Source organism: Strongylocentrotus purpuratus, unplaced genomic scaffold, assembly GCF_000002235.5.
Source record: "Strongylocentrotus purpuratus isolate Spur 01 unplaced genomic scaffold, Spur_5.0 spur5_scaffold_11, whole genome shotgun sequence".
NCBI lineage: Eukaryota > Metazoa > Echinodermata > Echinoidea > Camarodonta > Strongylocentrotidae > Strongylocentrotus > Strongylocentrotus purpuratus.
In genome coordinates, this window is record NW_022145596.1 from 22917946 (window position 1) to 22935262 (window position 17317).

Consider the following 17317-nt stretch of genomic DNA (forward strand, 5'->3'; position numbering starts at 1 on the left):
TTTGAAATTCATGGCTCAAACCGTTCGCGAGACATTGCAATAATGGGGCTAAAACATCCCCCCCCCCCCCCCAAAAAAAAAAAAAAAAAAATAAATAAATAAATAAATAAATAAAAAAAAAAAAAAAAAAAAAAATATATACATATTTTAATTGGGCCCTCATGGCCCTTCGCCTTTGATCTAATCACTTTAACTCACTTTGATAACACAAAGTTTGAAGTTCATACCTCAAGTGGTTCTTGACATATCATGAGGCTAAAACCTGTAATTTCAAAAAATTACCTCTTTGACCGACTAACACCCAAATCTAATAAAGATTATATTCCTATGGTGAAACATACTACCAACAAGTTTATAGTTCAGACCTCAAGTGGTTCTTCAGATATCACAATAGCAAAAAAGCAGGACGGATGGATAGACAACCCCAAAACATATTTTCTCTGGCACCACCTTCGGTTGGCGGATGCATAATACACTTACAAAAGAATATAATTTGTTTGTAAAACATGTGCACATAAAGAAAGCTGGCATACATTGAATTCTGCTGTCACTAGGAGTACTTACATGTATACTATTTTGGTGTCCAAAAATTATCTAGGATTAACAAAGTTAAATTAGTAAAATTTGATACTTCTGTAAATTGTGACAAATGCATAGAACACAGAGCACACACTACCTCTATGGTAACAAAGTTACCTCAGTTTTATGCACAGTTTTCTATGTCTTCTGGTGTAGCAAGAATTAGTATCTGTTTACCTGCGGTTTGAGGTTCATTGAGTAATCTGTCTGATAGGCTACCCAAGTCAATCTCTCGAAGTGTGTCTGCCAAAAGCTGTCGTCTGTTTGAGTGTGAAGGTTGGTGCATGACATTCCATTTCATGAATACATCCAGTAACGCATTGGTATAGTTATTGGACGTCTGAATCAGGATTGCCTGTAGCTGAGCATAGGGGATTCCCAGAGATATCCCTACTTTGAAGTAGTAAGGTGGAGCGATATCCTGGGCCAGCTTCATGAACTCCATTTCACTGACAGTACTGTAAAATGAATAAGAAATAAATTAGGAATGATAGGATATTAGGTAGAGAGCATCCTATTGGTTGAGAAGCTATCACATGACTTTTTCCAATTTGTATTATTTGTTCGAGCATGCAATATAACAGCCTGGGGATATCAGTATACATTGCCATTGATATTAACATTTGAAACAAACTACCCCAAGTTGTAGCTGATGTCGGTAATGTTCTAGCAAGGGTAATCACTGTTTATTTTTAAACAGAGTCTGGCAGTAAATACAATAACGATGGTGATAATAATGATGGTTATAGTAATCATTATAATATAAGAAAAGGATCACTACTACTTCTAATAATAATGTTTAAGGTATTATTATTACTAGAATTGATGATGATTATGATGATTATTATTATCATTATCATCATTATCATCATCATCGTCAACATAATTAGTATTTGTATCAAGCATAGTCTATGTAATCGGCTTACTTACATGTACATGGGTCATCGCGTCGGGCTGGGTGGTGGAGTTACCCGACCTTTTGTGAAAACATGCCCCCTTTATACACAAAATGTCAGAGGCTAATGTTTGTGAAAAAAAACCCTCTTATAAAATGGTCTGGTCCAATTTACATGACACTTTGTCAAAACCCTACAGCAAATCTACGACAGATTGCATCCTGCACCTGCATCTTTAAATTATCTTTTGACCAGGGAAAAAAAAAATTGGGGGGGGGGCTATTTTTCAAGCTTGCTTGCATGAAAATAACACTCTTTATTTTGTTTTGCATTGAACTCTATGCAAATTTTGGGGGGCTCATTTATGACTTTCGGGGGCTCTTTTTGGCATTTTGGGGGCTACTCCGCCCCGAGCTCCCGTGTATTTTTTCAGTGTTTTGTTTCACGAAAGGTCGAGTAACGCAACCACTGACCGGACGCAATGACCCGATGATTCAAAGTTAGCCAGTATATGCATACCTTTCTGCAGTGTTAGGACCTGGATTGGTTTCAACGTCACCAGATCTCATCAAGAGGATCAGGAGCAGATAGAGAAGACAGAATCCATCCATGGTGTAAGATGTCCTTCTCATTCGACAGAAGAGTAGTTCTCTGGAAGATGGTTATGACATAGGCAACAATATCTGAAAATAATATCCAGAAATATCTACATTATGTACATAAAACAGATGGAATAACGTTTCAATTCACTATATCGAATGACATGCTTATAATAGGTTATGGACAGATAACAATGATTTTTTTTTTTGTAGTCGTCAATCTAACGTGCCGGGATTGATTTCTTTCACCAGGCAACATGAGCATCATCATCTTATTATTATTATTATTTTTGAATTCCTCTGCTTGGCGAAGAGCTGTGCTTGAGCACAGGGTATCAGCTAACAGTAGCACTGTAGGGGAAAGTCTTAAGAAAAGAAACACGAGAAGAATAAAATATGGGAATAAAGCATAAAGAGATATTGTGATATAAGTGCAGATTGGCTCGGCTTATGTCAGAATCGGGGATAACAGTCGTCTTCCCTAGAACGATGGGATCTGTGAGTGCAGCAGACATCAAATCAGGTGTCAGAGGGAGAAGCCTCTTCTGGATGGTTAGTGGGAAGGCTGATAATAAACGGGGACCTCGCGGTGAAGTAGAGAGGGCATTCCTTCATCATGTGCGAGACTGTGTCATGTGTCTCTTGCGAGAATCCACATAAATAACCTGGGTTCTTAACAACCTAATACTCTTTTCACACTGGTTTTGCTTAACCCTGTACTTTGCTTAGCCCCGTACTATCCTTAACCCCGGACTATTTTTTGGCTTTTCACACACGCTGTTTTTAGTCCCGTACTAGGGGCTATTCCGGAATAAGAAAAGTCACGCTGTTCTCACTGCAATTCGTTAACCCTGGATATCGTGAATGTTATGATTGGACATACTTCGCATCTGGCCAGCTGCGATACGCTCCATTGCGTAGTACCGGACTATTTTTCGTTTCTGTTCTCATTCATTTGATTGGCACCGCAATTGCGGGGTTAGCAGGAGTTAGCACCACAATTGCGGAGTTAGCCCTGCTATTTTGCAGGGTTAGTTAACCCCGTACTATAGGTGGGGTTAGCCAACTTTAGTCCAATTTGGTAAAAGCCTGTCTGAACAGGAAGTGGAATAGGCTTAACACTGTACTATAGGTGGGGCTAAGACCCCCCCCCCCCCTTAACCCCACCTATAGTAAGGGGGTTAAGCAAAATATTGCCAGTGTGAAAACAGTATTAGTGGTTTAAAAAAGGCGGTTGGTTGTTGGGTATAGACGCCACAAAGAAGTTGCAATTTGAGAGTGATGGCATATCGTCGGAGCCTTGGAGGGGCGAGAAGGCAATCGAAGCAATTGGAGCGAGGACTTGAGCTGAGCAGATTCCGTAGTTTCATTGTTTGCCCATACATACATGTACATGTATATACAAACAGTTGCCTCAACCAATTTATTCCAAACGGCATAGGCATGCAGGCCTGATAACGGCTGGCGGAGCTAAAGCTAGGATAATAACTTCTAAAGCTCTTTACAGTGCTCAGGGACGTTATATCATAATGTGTTATGAGCTATACAAGAACGGATTATTATTAAGGAATAACACAAAGATGTACATAGCAATGTAAGCATGCTTGAGGTGTTGCCATACCTTATTCTGTATAAATTTTTACAAAGGGGTGAAAAAACGATCTTTACGTTAATTAAGGCATTGTTTAACAATGTTAAATCTGAGGTGCAAAGCCCTACATGTTATCAGTGTCTGTGACAGGGTGTAATATTGAAGTCCTAAAAAAATTGCTCTTCAAGAAGTGCCTCAAACTAGTAAAAATCTTTGAGTGACCAGTTTTACCATACTGGTACTTGTTTTCCACAATAGACTGTAGTGTTATAAATACAGCAAAAATTTGATTTTGATTTCCAATCATAAATATCTTGATAATCAGACAGACGCAGCACCAAACATACAACCATTCGGTACAAGGGTCTGAAAATCAGACTAGTATTATAAATGGCTTGCAACCCCGGCCCAATTAAAGACATTTTCAAGCCCTTTCGTTTTGAGGGAAGTTCTATAAATTGGTATTATCTTTCAAATGCTGTTGGAATATAACTTTTTCATTTTTTGGTCTGCAAATGGGACATAGATCTAACCCAGTACCCGTATCTTTAAGGGCTAAGCCTACATGTAGGTGATAATTATTGATACTTATGATATTCAGACGCGTAGCCAGGGGGGGGGGTGTTGTTGTTTTTTGCTTTTTGCTCAAGGGGGGGGTGGCTGGGGTGTGTGCTGATAAAAATTAAAAAAATCAATACTCCTTAACCCCCCCCCCCCCCTCACTACTGAGCGAAATATGGGTCGACGCAATTTTCAAATCTCTGGGGCCCCAAAAAAAATTATAAGTGCTCACCACCCCCAGAGCTACCAAGTGTCACGCATTTCAAGGGTCTGAAAACGCTCTCACGCATGACGCGTGCGCTAGATTTTGAAAAAAAATGCTATACCTTATATGTATGGGGAATTATTAATATGGACCGCACGCATGTGCGTGCGTTGGATGGCGTTCCATACTTGATTAGCACGTACATGCGTGCGTCCTATATAAGCAGGTTATCCGCACACCGTCGAAGCAGAATTACCAGTAACCAGATAACAGAAGTATAGACTACGCATCGGAGTGCACTACAAGCAACGGAGATCATCACAGCAACCAGCAAAGGACAGCATCGACGGATTCTGACATATAGTGACGACTCTGGTGAGTAGATTTTACTTTAGTGGCGCTGCGACACTTCGTTCCTGCGCTGTTTAATTGACGAATTATCGTTGATATTTGTATTATTGAGTGTGTGACTTGATTCTTGTATTGTGTACGTTAGTTTGTGGTTGACATGTGCGTGCCGTATTTTGGCTTGTACATGTGTACGGCGTAATCACGGACAAGTTCGTGGATCCGCCGAGCTAGTATATAACAGGTTAGTATTATTGCTTGTTATTTTTGCTTTTGATTGATTGGAGGTTATATTTTTAGGTTTTTTTCCGTGGAGTGGTGGTTTGAAGGCAGTTTTCTTCGCGATTTTTTAATTTTGGGTGTGGCAGGGGACGCTACGTCGGCACGCCCTAGACGTTGTTATTGCATTCTTTCTTTTGTGTACTGCGCCCAGGCTCGCACCCTATGGTAGCTTATTGTTATACTGGGGTGGAGTTTTTTCGGGTGCGTACCTGAAGGTTGTTTGAGGCTGGGTTTATCCCTTCATTTACCTTGGCTTTGGCGTATTATCTTTGATATTTTTGATTGTTTGGGAGTGAAAGTATTTGCTTGGTGTGATTTAGGGTTCATTCACCTCTTGTTGGAATTGTATTTTCCACCCAATTTCGGAGTGCCGATTTTTTGTGAGTGGGGAGGGAGAGTGAACCACAGTGGTTTGTTATTGCATTGCTGCTGGAATTAAATCATCGCTAATTTAATTAATCATCGCTAATTTAATTAATCATTTTTTGAATTAGAGTTGCCCTCTTACAATTAATCAGTTTGGAAGCAGAGTTGCCCTCTTACAATTTTAAGTAACGGGCTTCTCGCTCCGAATGATTTATTGGGTTCAATGATTATCGGCAAGGGCATATAATTAAATATACTGTTAGGGTTTATATTTTATAAATTGTAGTTTAAGTTACTGTAGTGAATACAAATATATATTTAAAAATACAAGTTTATTAAGTTGTTGAATTGGGTCTGAATGTTAAAGCAGTGACATAGTGACCTAATCAACGGCTGTGAATATTGTGTTTGAATATATTGTATTTAAATTTATTGATAGGAAGTTGATTAATTTATTAATCGTAGGGTAAGTTACTCCGCCAAAGATATATTGCGGGGACATACAAATATCTTTAAAGAATACAAATTCATTTAAGCGGTTGAATTTAGTCTGAGTGTCCACAGCCAGGGACATAGGGACTTTATCAGCGGCCTTGAATATTGTGTTTGAATATTTGGGTTTGAGTTTGAATTATTTGAGGACAAGTCTCCTTCTTTGAATTAAATTCTGTACTTGAATGTTTGAATGTTTGAATATTTGAGTGTGAATTTGGATTGAAATTATTTGGGTTTGTTTATCAGGAAAAGTCTCCGTTTGTAAATTAACATTCTGTATAACAGAATAGTAAAGAGTTGTTTGGTTGATTGAGCAATTCTTGTGAAATATTGTAATACTAGGTTAGTAAAGAATTGCTTGTTTGATTGAGCAATTCTTGCGCAGTATTGTAATACTAAGTTAGTAAAGAATTGTTTGTTTGATTGAGCAATTCTTGCGCAATATTGTAATACTAAGTAGTAAAGGATTGTTCGCTTGATTGAGCAATTCTTGCGCAATATTTGTATACTAAGTTAGTAAAGAATTGTTTGCTTGATTGAACAATTTTTGTGTAACATTTTAATACTAAGTTAGTAAAGAATTGTTCGCCTGATTGAACAATTCTAGCGCAATATTGTAGTACTTAGTCAGTTTTTTAAGGTTGGTACGTAAGTTAGTTGTATTGTATCATGCCGAAGATACAAATTAATTTTTGTAAGGTAGAAGAGCTGTTGCAGGTTCCCGGCATCGGCAGGACTTTAGCCGACCGGATTCTGGCTCTTCGGGAGGCGAGTGACATCACCGCAGAGTCGCTTGTAGAGATTCCTCATATAAGGAACCCCTCTGAGATTATCGAGCACTTCGATTTTGCGCCTTTTACGGAGAGATTGAGCGTTAGTGGTGAGCGGTCTCCTTCTAGGGATACTCCCACACCCGAAGCCAGTCGGCCACCTTCTCCGTATCCGTTTGATGCGTATCCTAAGGATGCGTTACCAGCTCACATTGTGAACCCGACGGAAGGGGAGGGAAGCCAGTCAAAGGTGACTGAGGACAACCCAAGGGAGAAGGCGAAAGCTATTGACCGCGAGACCTCTCCACAACATAAGGCTGTTAGTTTCGATTCGCCCAAGAAGTATAAGTCTTCGACTCGGGAGAGGGTTTCTCCGGTTTCTTCACCGGATTGCAAGGATCGCAAGGACTCTCGGAGAGATTATGATGACGAGGGTCTTTATTCAGATTCTCCCCCTCGAAGGTCGCGGCAGGGCCGTGACCAGTACGAAAGTAGGGGCGAGACGGATCGCAGAGGGAGTCGCCATGACTCCCCTCGATCAGATCGCAGAGGGAGCCGCCATGACTCCCCTCAATCAGATCGCAGAGGGAGCCGCTATGATTCCCCTAGATCAGATCGCAGAGGGAGCCGCCATGACTCCCCTCGATCGGATCGCAGAGGGAGCCGCTATGATTCCCCTCGATCGGAGCGTAGGGGGAGTCGCCATGATTCCCCTCGATCGGAGCGTAGAGGGAGTCGCCGTGACTCCCCTCGATCGGATCGCAGAGGGAGCCGCTATGATTCCCCTCGATCAGATCGCAGGGGAAGTCGCCATCACTCCCCTCGATCGGATCGCCGAGGGAGTCGCCATGATTCCCCTCGATCCGCTCGCAGAGGGAGGCGTGTCGATTCACCTCAAAACCGGAGGGAAGGCCGGTACGATCATGATAGAGAATCGAGATATCACTATTATGACCAGGATTCCCCTCGAAGTCACCGGAGTGACCGTAGTGAATCTAGAGGCCACCGGCATAGATCTCCTTCCCCATATCGAAGATCCCCCCGTAGGTCGCATGATCTGCCTAGGCGGGATCAGAGAGAGGAGAGTAGCGAGGGTGTAGACTTCGAATTGCCACCCCGTGTGAGAAGGACGGTTTACCATCACTCGCCCAGACCCATGAGAGCGACCATGGATGAAGGGAGGAGCGTAAAACTGGTGTCTCTTCCCAAGTCCATTGCCTTCAATGGGACTGGGAACTGGCAGGCGTTTATCGCCAAATTCAGGCTATACGCCAGCGAGAGTGGTTGGGACTCCAAACAATCTCGCAATTACTTGTCTTGGGCCCTGGATGGGGATGCTAGTATATATGTGGCTACTTTGCTTGAGCGGGAACCCGGCACCACATATGAGGTACTGGTAGGAAAATTGGAGAGGCGTTTCACTTCTCGGGAATTACCTGAAGTGTCTCAAATGCAATTTTCTTATGCCAGGCAGATCCCCGAGGAGGATATCGTTGAGTGGGCTGCCAGGCTATCAACTTTAGCCTCCCAGGCATTTCCCGATTTGCCGGAGCACTACATTCAACGCCAGGTCGTCATGCGTTTTTGCCAGGGTTCCGCGGACAAAGAGGCAGGTCAACATGCCTTGAATTCTCGTCCTAAGACCGTAGAGGAGGCAGTTGATCTGGTCAAGTGGTACCAGCACTCTCATAAGGCCATCTATGGGAAGCCCAGGAAGGAAGTGAGACAAGTCTCACAGTCCATTGAGGCTTCCACTGTCAGAAAATCGATCTTGCCCACAACAACCCCTCCGGCACAAGGCGGCTTGGAAAAGAGGGTTGCTTCTCTGGAGGGCAAGATGGACTCGGTGATTCAACTTGTTGAATCATTGAAGACGTCCCTTGCAGTGATGGGGCCTTTACAGACGACAGTACAGAGTCTGGTTGAGAGTGTGAGAAAATCACAAGCTTCTCCCGCCCGCTTCAGGGGCAGAGCCTCTCCCGCCCAGGGGAATTTCTCACCGGGCCGGAGTATGGCTTGCTACCAGTGCGGGAAATTAGGGCATTTTAAATTAGAATGTCCCGAGAGAAGTCCCGGGCTGAAGGTTTCCTTTGTCTCCGAGGACCCGGGAAACGACTCTGGATCGGCGGAGGAGGTCCAGCCCCGATCCTGAGGAGTGAGGACCCCTACCCAGCTGTGGGGTTGGACAAGGGTGGACCAGCGGACAATGCTGTAGCATTTGGAAGGGATTCGCCTCCCCCAGAAACAGGGATTAATGGTGTTTCCCCTGATGTTACGATTATTAATAACATCCACGAATCCAAACCGATTGGTGGCGGCCAGAATAGCATCGGTAAAGTGGAAGGGCCGAGGGAAGTTCCCAACCCAACTTCTAGTCAGAAAGAGCTTCCTTCGCCCTCCCCTTCCGAGAGTGCGACCCATGGGATCAGGCCTCCGATGGAGCCAAGTCCATGGCTGGTACCCCCCTGGCCACCGCCTACCAGTCAGAATCCTGACAACCCAAAACTGGAAACGGACGTAGTAGTTTGCCGCATTAAATCACCATCTACTTTCAGTGTAAGCATATGGATGGGCGACAAGCCCATTCGGGCAGTAGTAGACACGGCTGCAGAGGTGACTATTATATCCGATAGAATCTATCGAACACTTCACCCCGTTCCCCCAGTTGTCAAGACTGTTGTTTTGCATACTGCTGGTAGGAATATGAACATGACTGGAATGATTGTGGGACCGGTTGATTTGATTTTGGGTGGCAGCAAATTCAGTGAACATGTTTATGTTGCCCCAATCGATGATGATATGTTGTTAGGAGCAGACCTCCTGCAGAAACATCGTGCATACATCAATATACCGGACTCCTTATTAACCTTTCAGGGTGAGTGTATTAAAATGACCTGTGGCGAAGATGCGAATACGTCTCGAGTATTCCTTGCGAAGTCAGTAACCATTCCCCCGATGACGGTCAAACGGGTGCGATGCACTCTCGATTCATTACATATGATGGACCAATTCATTGTGGAGCCGGTTGTAGCCTTGGCCGGGTTTGTCCCGCGTACTCTACATGGTGGGAAGGGTTCAATACAGTTGTATGCTCTTAATGCTTAAAACTAATGTGTTTCTAAAATGGAAAAAAGGGAAACTCATTGGTGAAGCTCTCGGAGCCTCTGTTATGGAACACACCGAGTCAGATATTCCAGCCCAGAAGATCCGTCAAGTAGATTTGATAGGGGATGCACCAATTCCCTCCCATCTGCAGGATCTTTGGGAACGTTCTTCCGAGTCTTTAATCCCAGAAGAACAGGGAATATTGAAGGGCTTGTTGATAGAATTTGAATGTGTCTTCGCCAGAGACGAATTTGATTTGGGTAATTTTACGACAATTACTCATTCAATTGATACAGGCGGGGCTGCCCCCATTAAGCAGAGAATGAGGCGCACTCCCATGAACTTTGCACAGGAGGAACGAGCATGCCTGAATAAAATGCTGTCAGCTGAAGTTATCCGACCTTCAATGTCACCATGGGCATCAGCCCCTGTACTGATTAGGAAGCGAGATGGAAGCGTCCGATGGTGTATAGACTATCGTAGACTAAATAATGTTACGAAAAAGGACGTCTACCCCCTTCCTTGCATTGAAGAGTGTTTGGATACTCTAGCCGAGAATACATGGTTTTCGAAACTGGATGCCAACTCGGCTTATTGGCAGATTAATCTCAGGGAAGAAGACCGTGAGAAGACAGCATTCATCACCAAATATGGGCTATATGAGTTTGTTCGTATGGGTTTTGGTCTATGCAACGCCCCAGCTACATTCTCTAGAGCAATGAACCTCATCCTTAGGGGATTGACTTGGGACATTGCATTAGCCTTCTTGGATGATGTAGTAGTCCTTGGCACCTCGTTTTCCGATCACGTCAACAATATCAGGAAGGTGTTGGAGCGTTTTAGGGACTTTAAGCTCAAGTTAAAGCCAAAGAAATGTGCCCTCTTCCAACGCCGGGTAGAGTTTCTGGGCAGAGAGGTGGATGGAAGTGGTCTACACCTTAAGGAAGAACACATACAAGCCGTAGTGGGCTGGCCGACCCCTAAATGTACTAGAGAGGTGGAGCAGCTCCTCGGTCTTGTGAATTACCATCGAATCTTCCTTAAAGACTATGCCCAAGTAGTAGGACCATTATATGGTCTTACGGGCAAGAATAAGTTCCATTGGGAAGAAAAGCATCAAGATGCTTTCAATCGAGTCAAAAGACTAATGACCACCGCCCCTGTACTTGCACTACCCAACTCTGTGGATCCGTTCATTCTGGATACCGATGCGTCAGGGATCGCCATTGGTGCTGTGCTTTCTCAAGTTCAGGAGGGACAAGAACGAACTATTTCATATAGTAGTTTTTCCTTATCCCCCGAACAGCGACGTTACTGTGTTACCAGACGGGAGCTCCTGGCAGTGTTAAGGTTTACCCGGCAGTATAGACACTATCTGCTGGGCAAGCCATTCACGGTACGTACGGACCATGGAAGTTTGACGTGGTTAATGAACTTCAAGGAGCCACAAGGGCAGTTAGCTCGTTGGCTCGAAGAATTGGGTCAATATGACATGGCAGTCAAACACCGACCCGGCAAGAAACACCAGAATGCAGATGCATTATCTCGGATACCCGACGGTGAATTCCTCTGTGAAAATTACCGATTGGGTACCGATCCTGAAAGTTTGCCTTGTGGTGGTTGTTCATACTGCATGAATGCTCATAAGAACTGGGCAAAATTCACAGATACTGTGGACGATGTAATCCGACTTGCACAGAGAAATAAGGTCTCGGAAGTAGTAACTCTTACCCCCAGAGATGATGAGGACCTCCTGATCACTCATTTAGATATTGGTCATATGGATGGCCCCTTCTCTGTTAAGGTCAATGGGGTGACAATTGACAATACCGATCTCCGGCCTGACGTCGATCTCACCTCGATGGAAGTTCTCCGGAAAGAACAGGAGTCCGACGATCAATTGACACCCCTGCGTCAGTGGTTGGTTAGTAAAGAGGAACCAGATGAGGGTATCATTCTTTTATGGGACCCCGCTGGAAAAAACCTCTGGATAAACCGAGAGCTATTTTTCATCAAGGAGGGTGTCATCTGGAGGAAAAAAGATGATGACACCCAGCTAGTTGTGCCACAGTCCTTGCGCGAGGAGGTGATGAAGTTGAATCATGACCTTCCCTCAGCCGCGCATGCTGGTGTGAATCGTACGACGAGTAAACTGAAGTCCAAATACTTCTGGTATGGAATGTCTAGGGACATCCAGGAGTACATCAGAAGGTGTGCCACCTGCAACCTAAATAAGAAGGCGGTGAGGTATGGGAAGCACCCCATGATAAACTATCATGCGGGAGCCCCCATGGAGCGAGTCCATCTGGATTTCATGGGCCCACTGCCTAAAACCTCACAAGGGAATGAGTACATCCTGATGATGGTGGACCAGTTTACTAAGTGGGTCGAATGTGTCCCCCTGCCCTCCCAGACGGCTGAGGTAACTGCCCACGCTGCGGTAAGTGAATTTTTCTGTCGGTTTGGATACCCATTTCAGATATTCACGGATCAGGGCAGGAACTTTCAGAGTAAGCTATTTGTAAACATGTGTAGGTTGTTACACATACACAAGGCTAGGACTACCCCGTACCGACCCTCAGCTAATGGCCAAGTTGAACGCTTCAATCGGACATTAATGGATGCGGTCAGATGTTACATTGGGAAGTCCCAGAACCAGTGGGATCGTAATCTCGCTCAAATAGCTGGGGCCATTCGCTCTACCGTTAATCGAAGTACTGGATTCACGCCCAATCAATTGATGTTGGGGCGTGAAACCAATCAGCCAGCAGAGTTAGTTTTTTCCCCTTCCCCCATCTGTCCCTGACCGCTCACTTGATGAATATTCAGCGAAGCTGGTAGAAAGTATTCATAATGCACATAATGCTGCGAGAGCTACCCTCAGGTCGACGCAGCGACGGATGAAGCGGGATTATGACGTAAAGGTATATGTACGTCAGTTTAAGGAGGGTGATAGGGTGTACCTTTTGGATTTGGCGACCCCCAAGGGAAAATGCAGGAAACTGCAATCTCCCTGGAGGGGTCCAGCTTTAATCGTACAAAGATACACACCCTATGTATACCGAGTGGTATACCGTAACAAGGCCCTGACCTTAAACCATGATCAGTTGAAGAAGTGCTCTGATCATAGTGAACTTCCCAATCCAAACTGGAGAAAGGAAAAATACTGTTATTGCAGGACGCCTGACGATGGTTCCCTTATGATTCAGTGTGATGGGTGCGATGAATGGTTCCATGGTGAGTGTGTTGGTGTTACCCCGGCAGAGGGAATGAGTATGGATAAGTATTTTTGTCCTTTCTGCAAGTGTAGGTAACCCATTTCCTTTCTCCTTTGCAGTTATGGATCCTGACGACGCGATGGAAGTACATGCCGGCGAGGCATTGGAGGAAGTTCCGGAGGAAGTTGGGGGGGAGACCCGGTAATCGAGGGGGGAGACGACCCGTTAAGAGCAAGGATGGGGCCAATCCCACCCTCAGGGTCAGCCCGTAAGAGAACTTGGCTCCGTAAACTCCGACGGTTGAAGGGCAAGCTCCGTGCTGGGACGAGGGATTCGCCTCAGTCGGCTTCGGCCACTGGAGGAGTTCCCCTTGCCCCAGCCGGAGCTTCGGGTATACATACTCGTCCCAAGAGGGGGTTTGGTAGGGGGCGTGGGGCTTTTGTCAATTGCCCACCCACTACAGTAGGAAGGGGGAGAGGGTTTGTTGATAGAGGACTTGGTAGGGGGCTTGGTAGGGGGAGGAACCCACCTCCACCTCCAGTGGGTATGGGTAGGAGGCTTGGTGCTCCTCCTTTGAGGAGCCCACCTCCTCCCGGGACGAGGGCAGGGTTTGAGGCTCGAGAGAACCCACCCATGCTGGGGGGTAGAGGGAGAGGCATGCTCCAATATATGAGCCGGATCATGGCTTCCAGCCCTCCGAATGCCATCCCACTGTCCGGGTTCGATTCCCATTTTCACCCGGATAGGTGTGGATGGTATGGGGGCAGGCGTCGGCAGTCTAACATCTTGCCTGAGCACCCGATAGGGTTGGTTGGGGGGGTTATGAACTTTTGTGACCCCACTACTTACAGGGAACCCAACTTCCTTAGTCGGGTGTTAGCCTTACAGTCACCGGTTGGGGGTAGTGGCTGGAAGCTAGCCCTTGGGATTCATCCCAAGCATGCAACAACATACACGGAAGAAGATTGGGGTACATTTGTCGCCCTGTTGCAGAACCCCCTCGTAGTTGGGATGAGTGAAGTCGGTTTCGACTTCTCTGTCCCTTCCCAACGGTGGCCTGACCAGGAGGCGCTGTTCCTTCGCCTTCTAGGTCAGGGCACCCAGGGGAGGGTCCTCATCTTGCACTTACGAGGGGGGGCACACGCAGACACAAGCTATGCGGTGCACAAGTTGAGCCGGAGGCTACTCACCAGACAATGCTCCCCACTTCAGAGGATCCATTTACACTGTTATAACTCTGATGAAGTACAGGTGAAAGCCTGGGCCATAGCCTTCCCCCATTGTTATTTTGGTTTTACGGGGTTGGCCCGGCATTTCAATGCATCACAGGTCAGGGGGTTGCGGGCGGTGGCCGCAGATCGCGTGGTCTTGGAGACCGATTCTCCCCATCTCCCCCCTCATCCAGGAATGGGTGATAATTCACCAGACTTCCTGGGTGATGTGGGGGCGATAGTCGCAGATCTGCGGGGGCTGCCCCTAGCCGACCTGATGAGACAGACAGTAAGGAATGGGCAAGCGCTGTATGGCATATTTGGCTAAATAAGCTCATTTATTTCCCTTTTTTCCGCAGTTTTACCTTTCCCACTAGGGGGATTAGCTCCGAGTCTCTCGGATCCTCTCTAGTTTTGGGATTGGGATATCTGCGGATAAATGATTCGGGATATAAATGAATAATATAAGTTAGTTAAGTAAATAAGTTAAGTAATTGAGTAAATAAGCAATATTATATTAATATATTAAGTTAGTTATGTTAAAATAAGCAAGTCAGTCAGTACTGAAGAGAGCTATATAAGAACTAGCTATTATTGCTTTATTATTGATTACTATATCAATACACTTTACATGAATACATAATACAAGTAGTATTGAGTAAAATGGATACATTAGACATTATATATATAAATAATGACAAGGTATAATACAAGTATAGTATTGTTCAATTCATGGATCTGAGATGCACGGTCCTAAGTGCTATCAGGATCTATGATCTATATTCCTTTTTCCTAACAGATGGTAATGTTATAAAATTAGTTAGAAAAATGAAAAGTGGAATTTCGTTTTCCAGTCATAGATGTCTGGATAGTCAAATGCAGACAGGCGATCTGTTTGTGAAAGTTATGGGATTTTTTAGTGCCTTTAATTTGGAACATGATAAATATAGAGTATAATTTAATCTATTTAGTTGGGAGGAATATGGGGAATTATTAATATGGACCGCACGCATGTGCGTGCGTTGGATGGCGTTCCATACTTGATTAGCACGTACATGCGTGCGTCCTATATAAGCAGGTTATCCGCACACCGTCGAAGCAGAATTACCAGTAACCAGATAACAGAAGTATAGACTACGCATCGGAGTGCACTACAAGCAACGGAGATCATCACAGCAACCAGCAAAGGACAGCATCGACGGATTCTGACATATAGTGACGACTCTGGTGAGTAGATTTTACTTTATATGTGTGTTATACCCCCGCCCGTGCACTTGTGCTCCGAGTCATGACAATTTCACGCATTGCTGATCTTTGAACTTGGCATCTCTGTACCCCCCCCCCCCCCCCCCCCCCACTAAGCTAAATGTCGGTAGGTGCAATTTTCGAACACCCTCCTTCTAAAAATCCTGCGTACATGTAGATCTACTTCTATAACGATACTCAGCAGGATCCATAAGTTTTACATTATCACTTAGCCCTGAACTTAAGGTTATACAACTGTCGTGAATGAGTGGATATGTCACCAGATGCAGATTGTCGACCACAAGGTCCACAGTTCAAGTCCCACCGCGGCACTTATGTCCTTTGGCAAGACATTGATCTACATAGCCTTAAGGGCTCTCTCGAAATGTTTTTTTAATGATATTTTCGAGAGAGCCCTTAAGGCTAGATCTACATTTGCCACTCTCCACCCAGGTGTTAAATGGGTAACCGGTAGGATGCGAAAGCTAATGTGCTTAGATTAGCAAGTGTGCGCTTGTAAAAATGATGCACTGGCTGGAATGCTCCCCAGGGAGTGGAGAATGTGCATATATTGTGTGCCGGTAAGCCTGAATCTGATGACCGGAGTAAATATGATTGCAGGGCCCTCAGGGATCGAGAACAGTATGAATACTAATGAGGCTACCCTGGGTAAACAAGACATATCATTATTATTATTATTATAACAACAAGATTATTTAAAATACACTAACCTTCTTTTAGTCTGATCAGGTTTATAAAGACATCTCACTTAGCTCAGCTCAGGACGCTATACGGAGGCCAGGCGGGCGGGCGGGCGGGCGGGCGGGCGAGGCCTGAATGGTAGCTGAGTCGAGTGCAATGCAATGGTGCAGGTGTGTGGACAAAGCACTTGTCAATTCATAGTAAAATCTTCCATTGCCGATTCCAGTGCAAGTAAAACACATGCCTGTAAACTTATAGTACTTAGTATGCCGTCGACAGACTTAAAGCTAAATCTACTGCAACTGAAGAAAGAACTCTGAAATGGGGTGGCGTGGCAGTAGGCCTAGACCTATGTGCAAACTTCCAGGCAGAAAAATGGCGAATGTACATTTGGGCGCGGCGGATCGCGATCGCGGAATGCGGGATAAGGACCAAAAAAAAGAAACTGAGCGAATGAAAGGGGAATCCCCGGCTGCGCGTTTTTGTCTTCTATAAGGCTCACGTTCGAGGACAGTACAGTACGTGTGTGTGTGTGTGTCTGTGTATTGGGTTTTTACAGACGTACACATGCAGTGTAGTCTTTATACCCGTCTTTATATCTTAGTGGTGCAGAACTATTCTCCAATATACATCACTTATCATCATCATCATAATTATCATTATTACTGTATCATGATTGTTCATGTCTAACTGCCTCGCTCGAGTGACCTCGTTCAATGACTTCAATATTTTAAAGTGACCTATAACGTGACATTTCTTTGGTAACAAATTAATTTGTTTGCTGTATTTGCTATTTTTGCTTGTTTCACTTTGTATATCATCCCCGGATATCATCTTATGATTCTTGCCCACCTATTATTATTGCTACGCCTTCACCATTGCAACCACTTCAATCAAATGTTAATTTTATTTATGGGAACCTATAACTACAAGCTGAGCTTTTCAATATGTTCCTCCCATTTTACCCTGTATAACCTACGATTCAATACAATTAATTTCGACGTCTTCTTAAAGAATTGATTATATAATCAAAAACCGAAATTGTCCCACGCTACTTCAATGTTGCGTGAACTACACTGGCTCCCAGTTGCTGATAGAAATACCGGATACTTGTTCAAACCTTCAAATCTATGTGCTATGTCGA

At 44.6% G+C, this 17317-nt stretch overlaps 1 protein-coding gene across 1 annotated transcript in view; it reads right to left on the bottom strand.

The window, feature by feature from the left end:
• LOC105438508 (NACHT, LRR and PYD domains-containing protein 3-like) overlaps window positions 1-16277 on the bottom strand; it is a 47565-nt gene extending 31288 nt beyond the window's left edge. Inside the window, exons 1-3 of the mRNA XM_030980918.1 lie at window positions 16203-16277; window positions 1995-2158; window positions 757-1037 (exon numbers count right to left, since the gene is read on the bottom strand). Of these exons, the coding sequence (XP_030836778.1) occupies window positions 757-1037; window positions 1995-2107 (394 nt within the window). The 5' untranslated portion in view covers window positions 2108-2158; window positions 16203-16277. The remainder of the gene's footprint in view (window positions 1-756; window positions 1038-1994; window positions 2159-16202) is intronic.
• Window positions 16278-17317: the final 1040 nt, after the last annotated feature.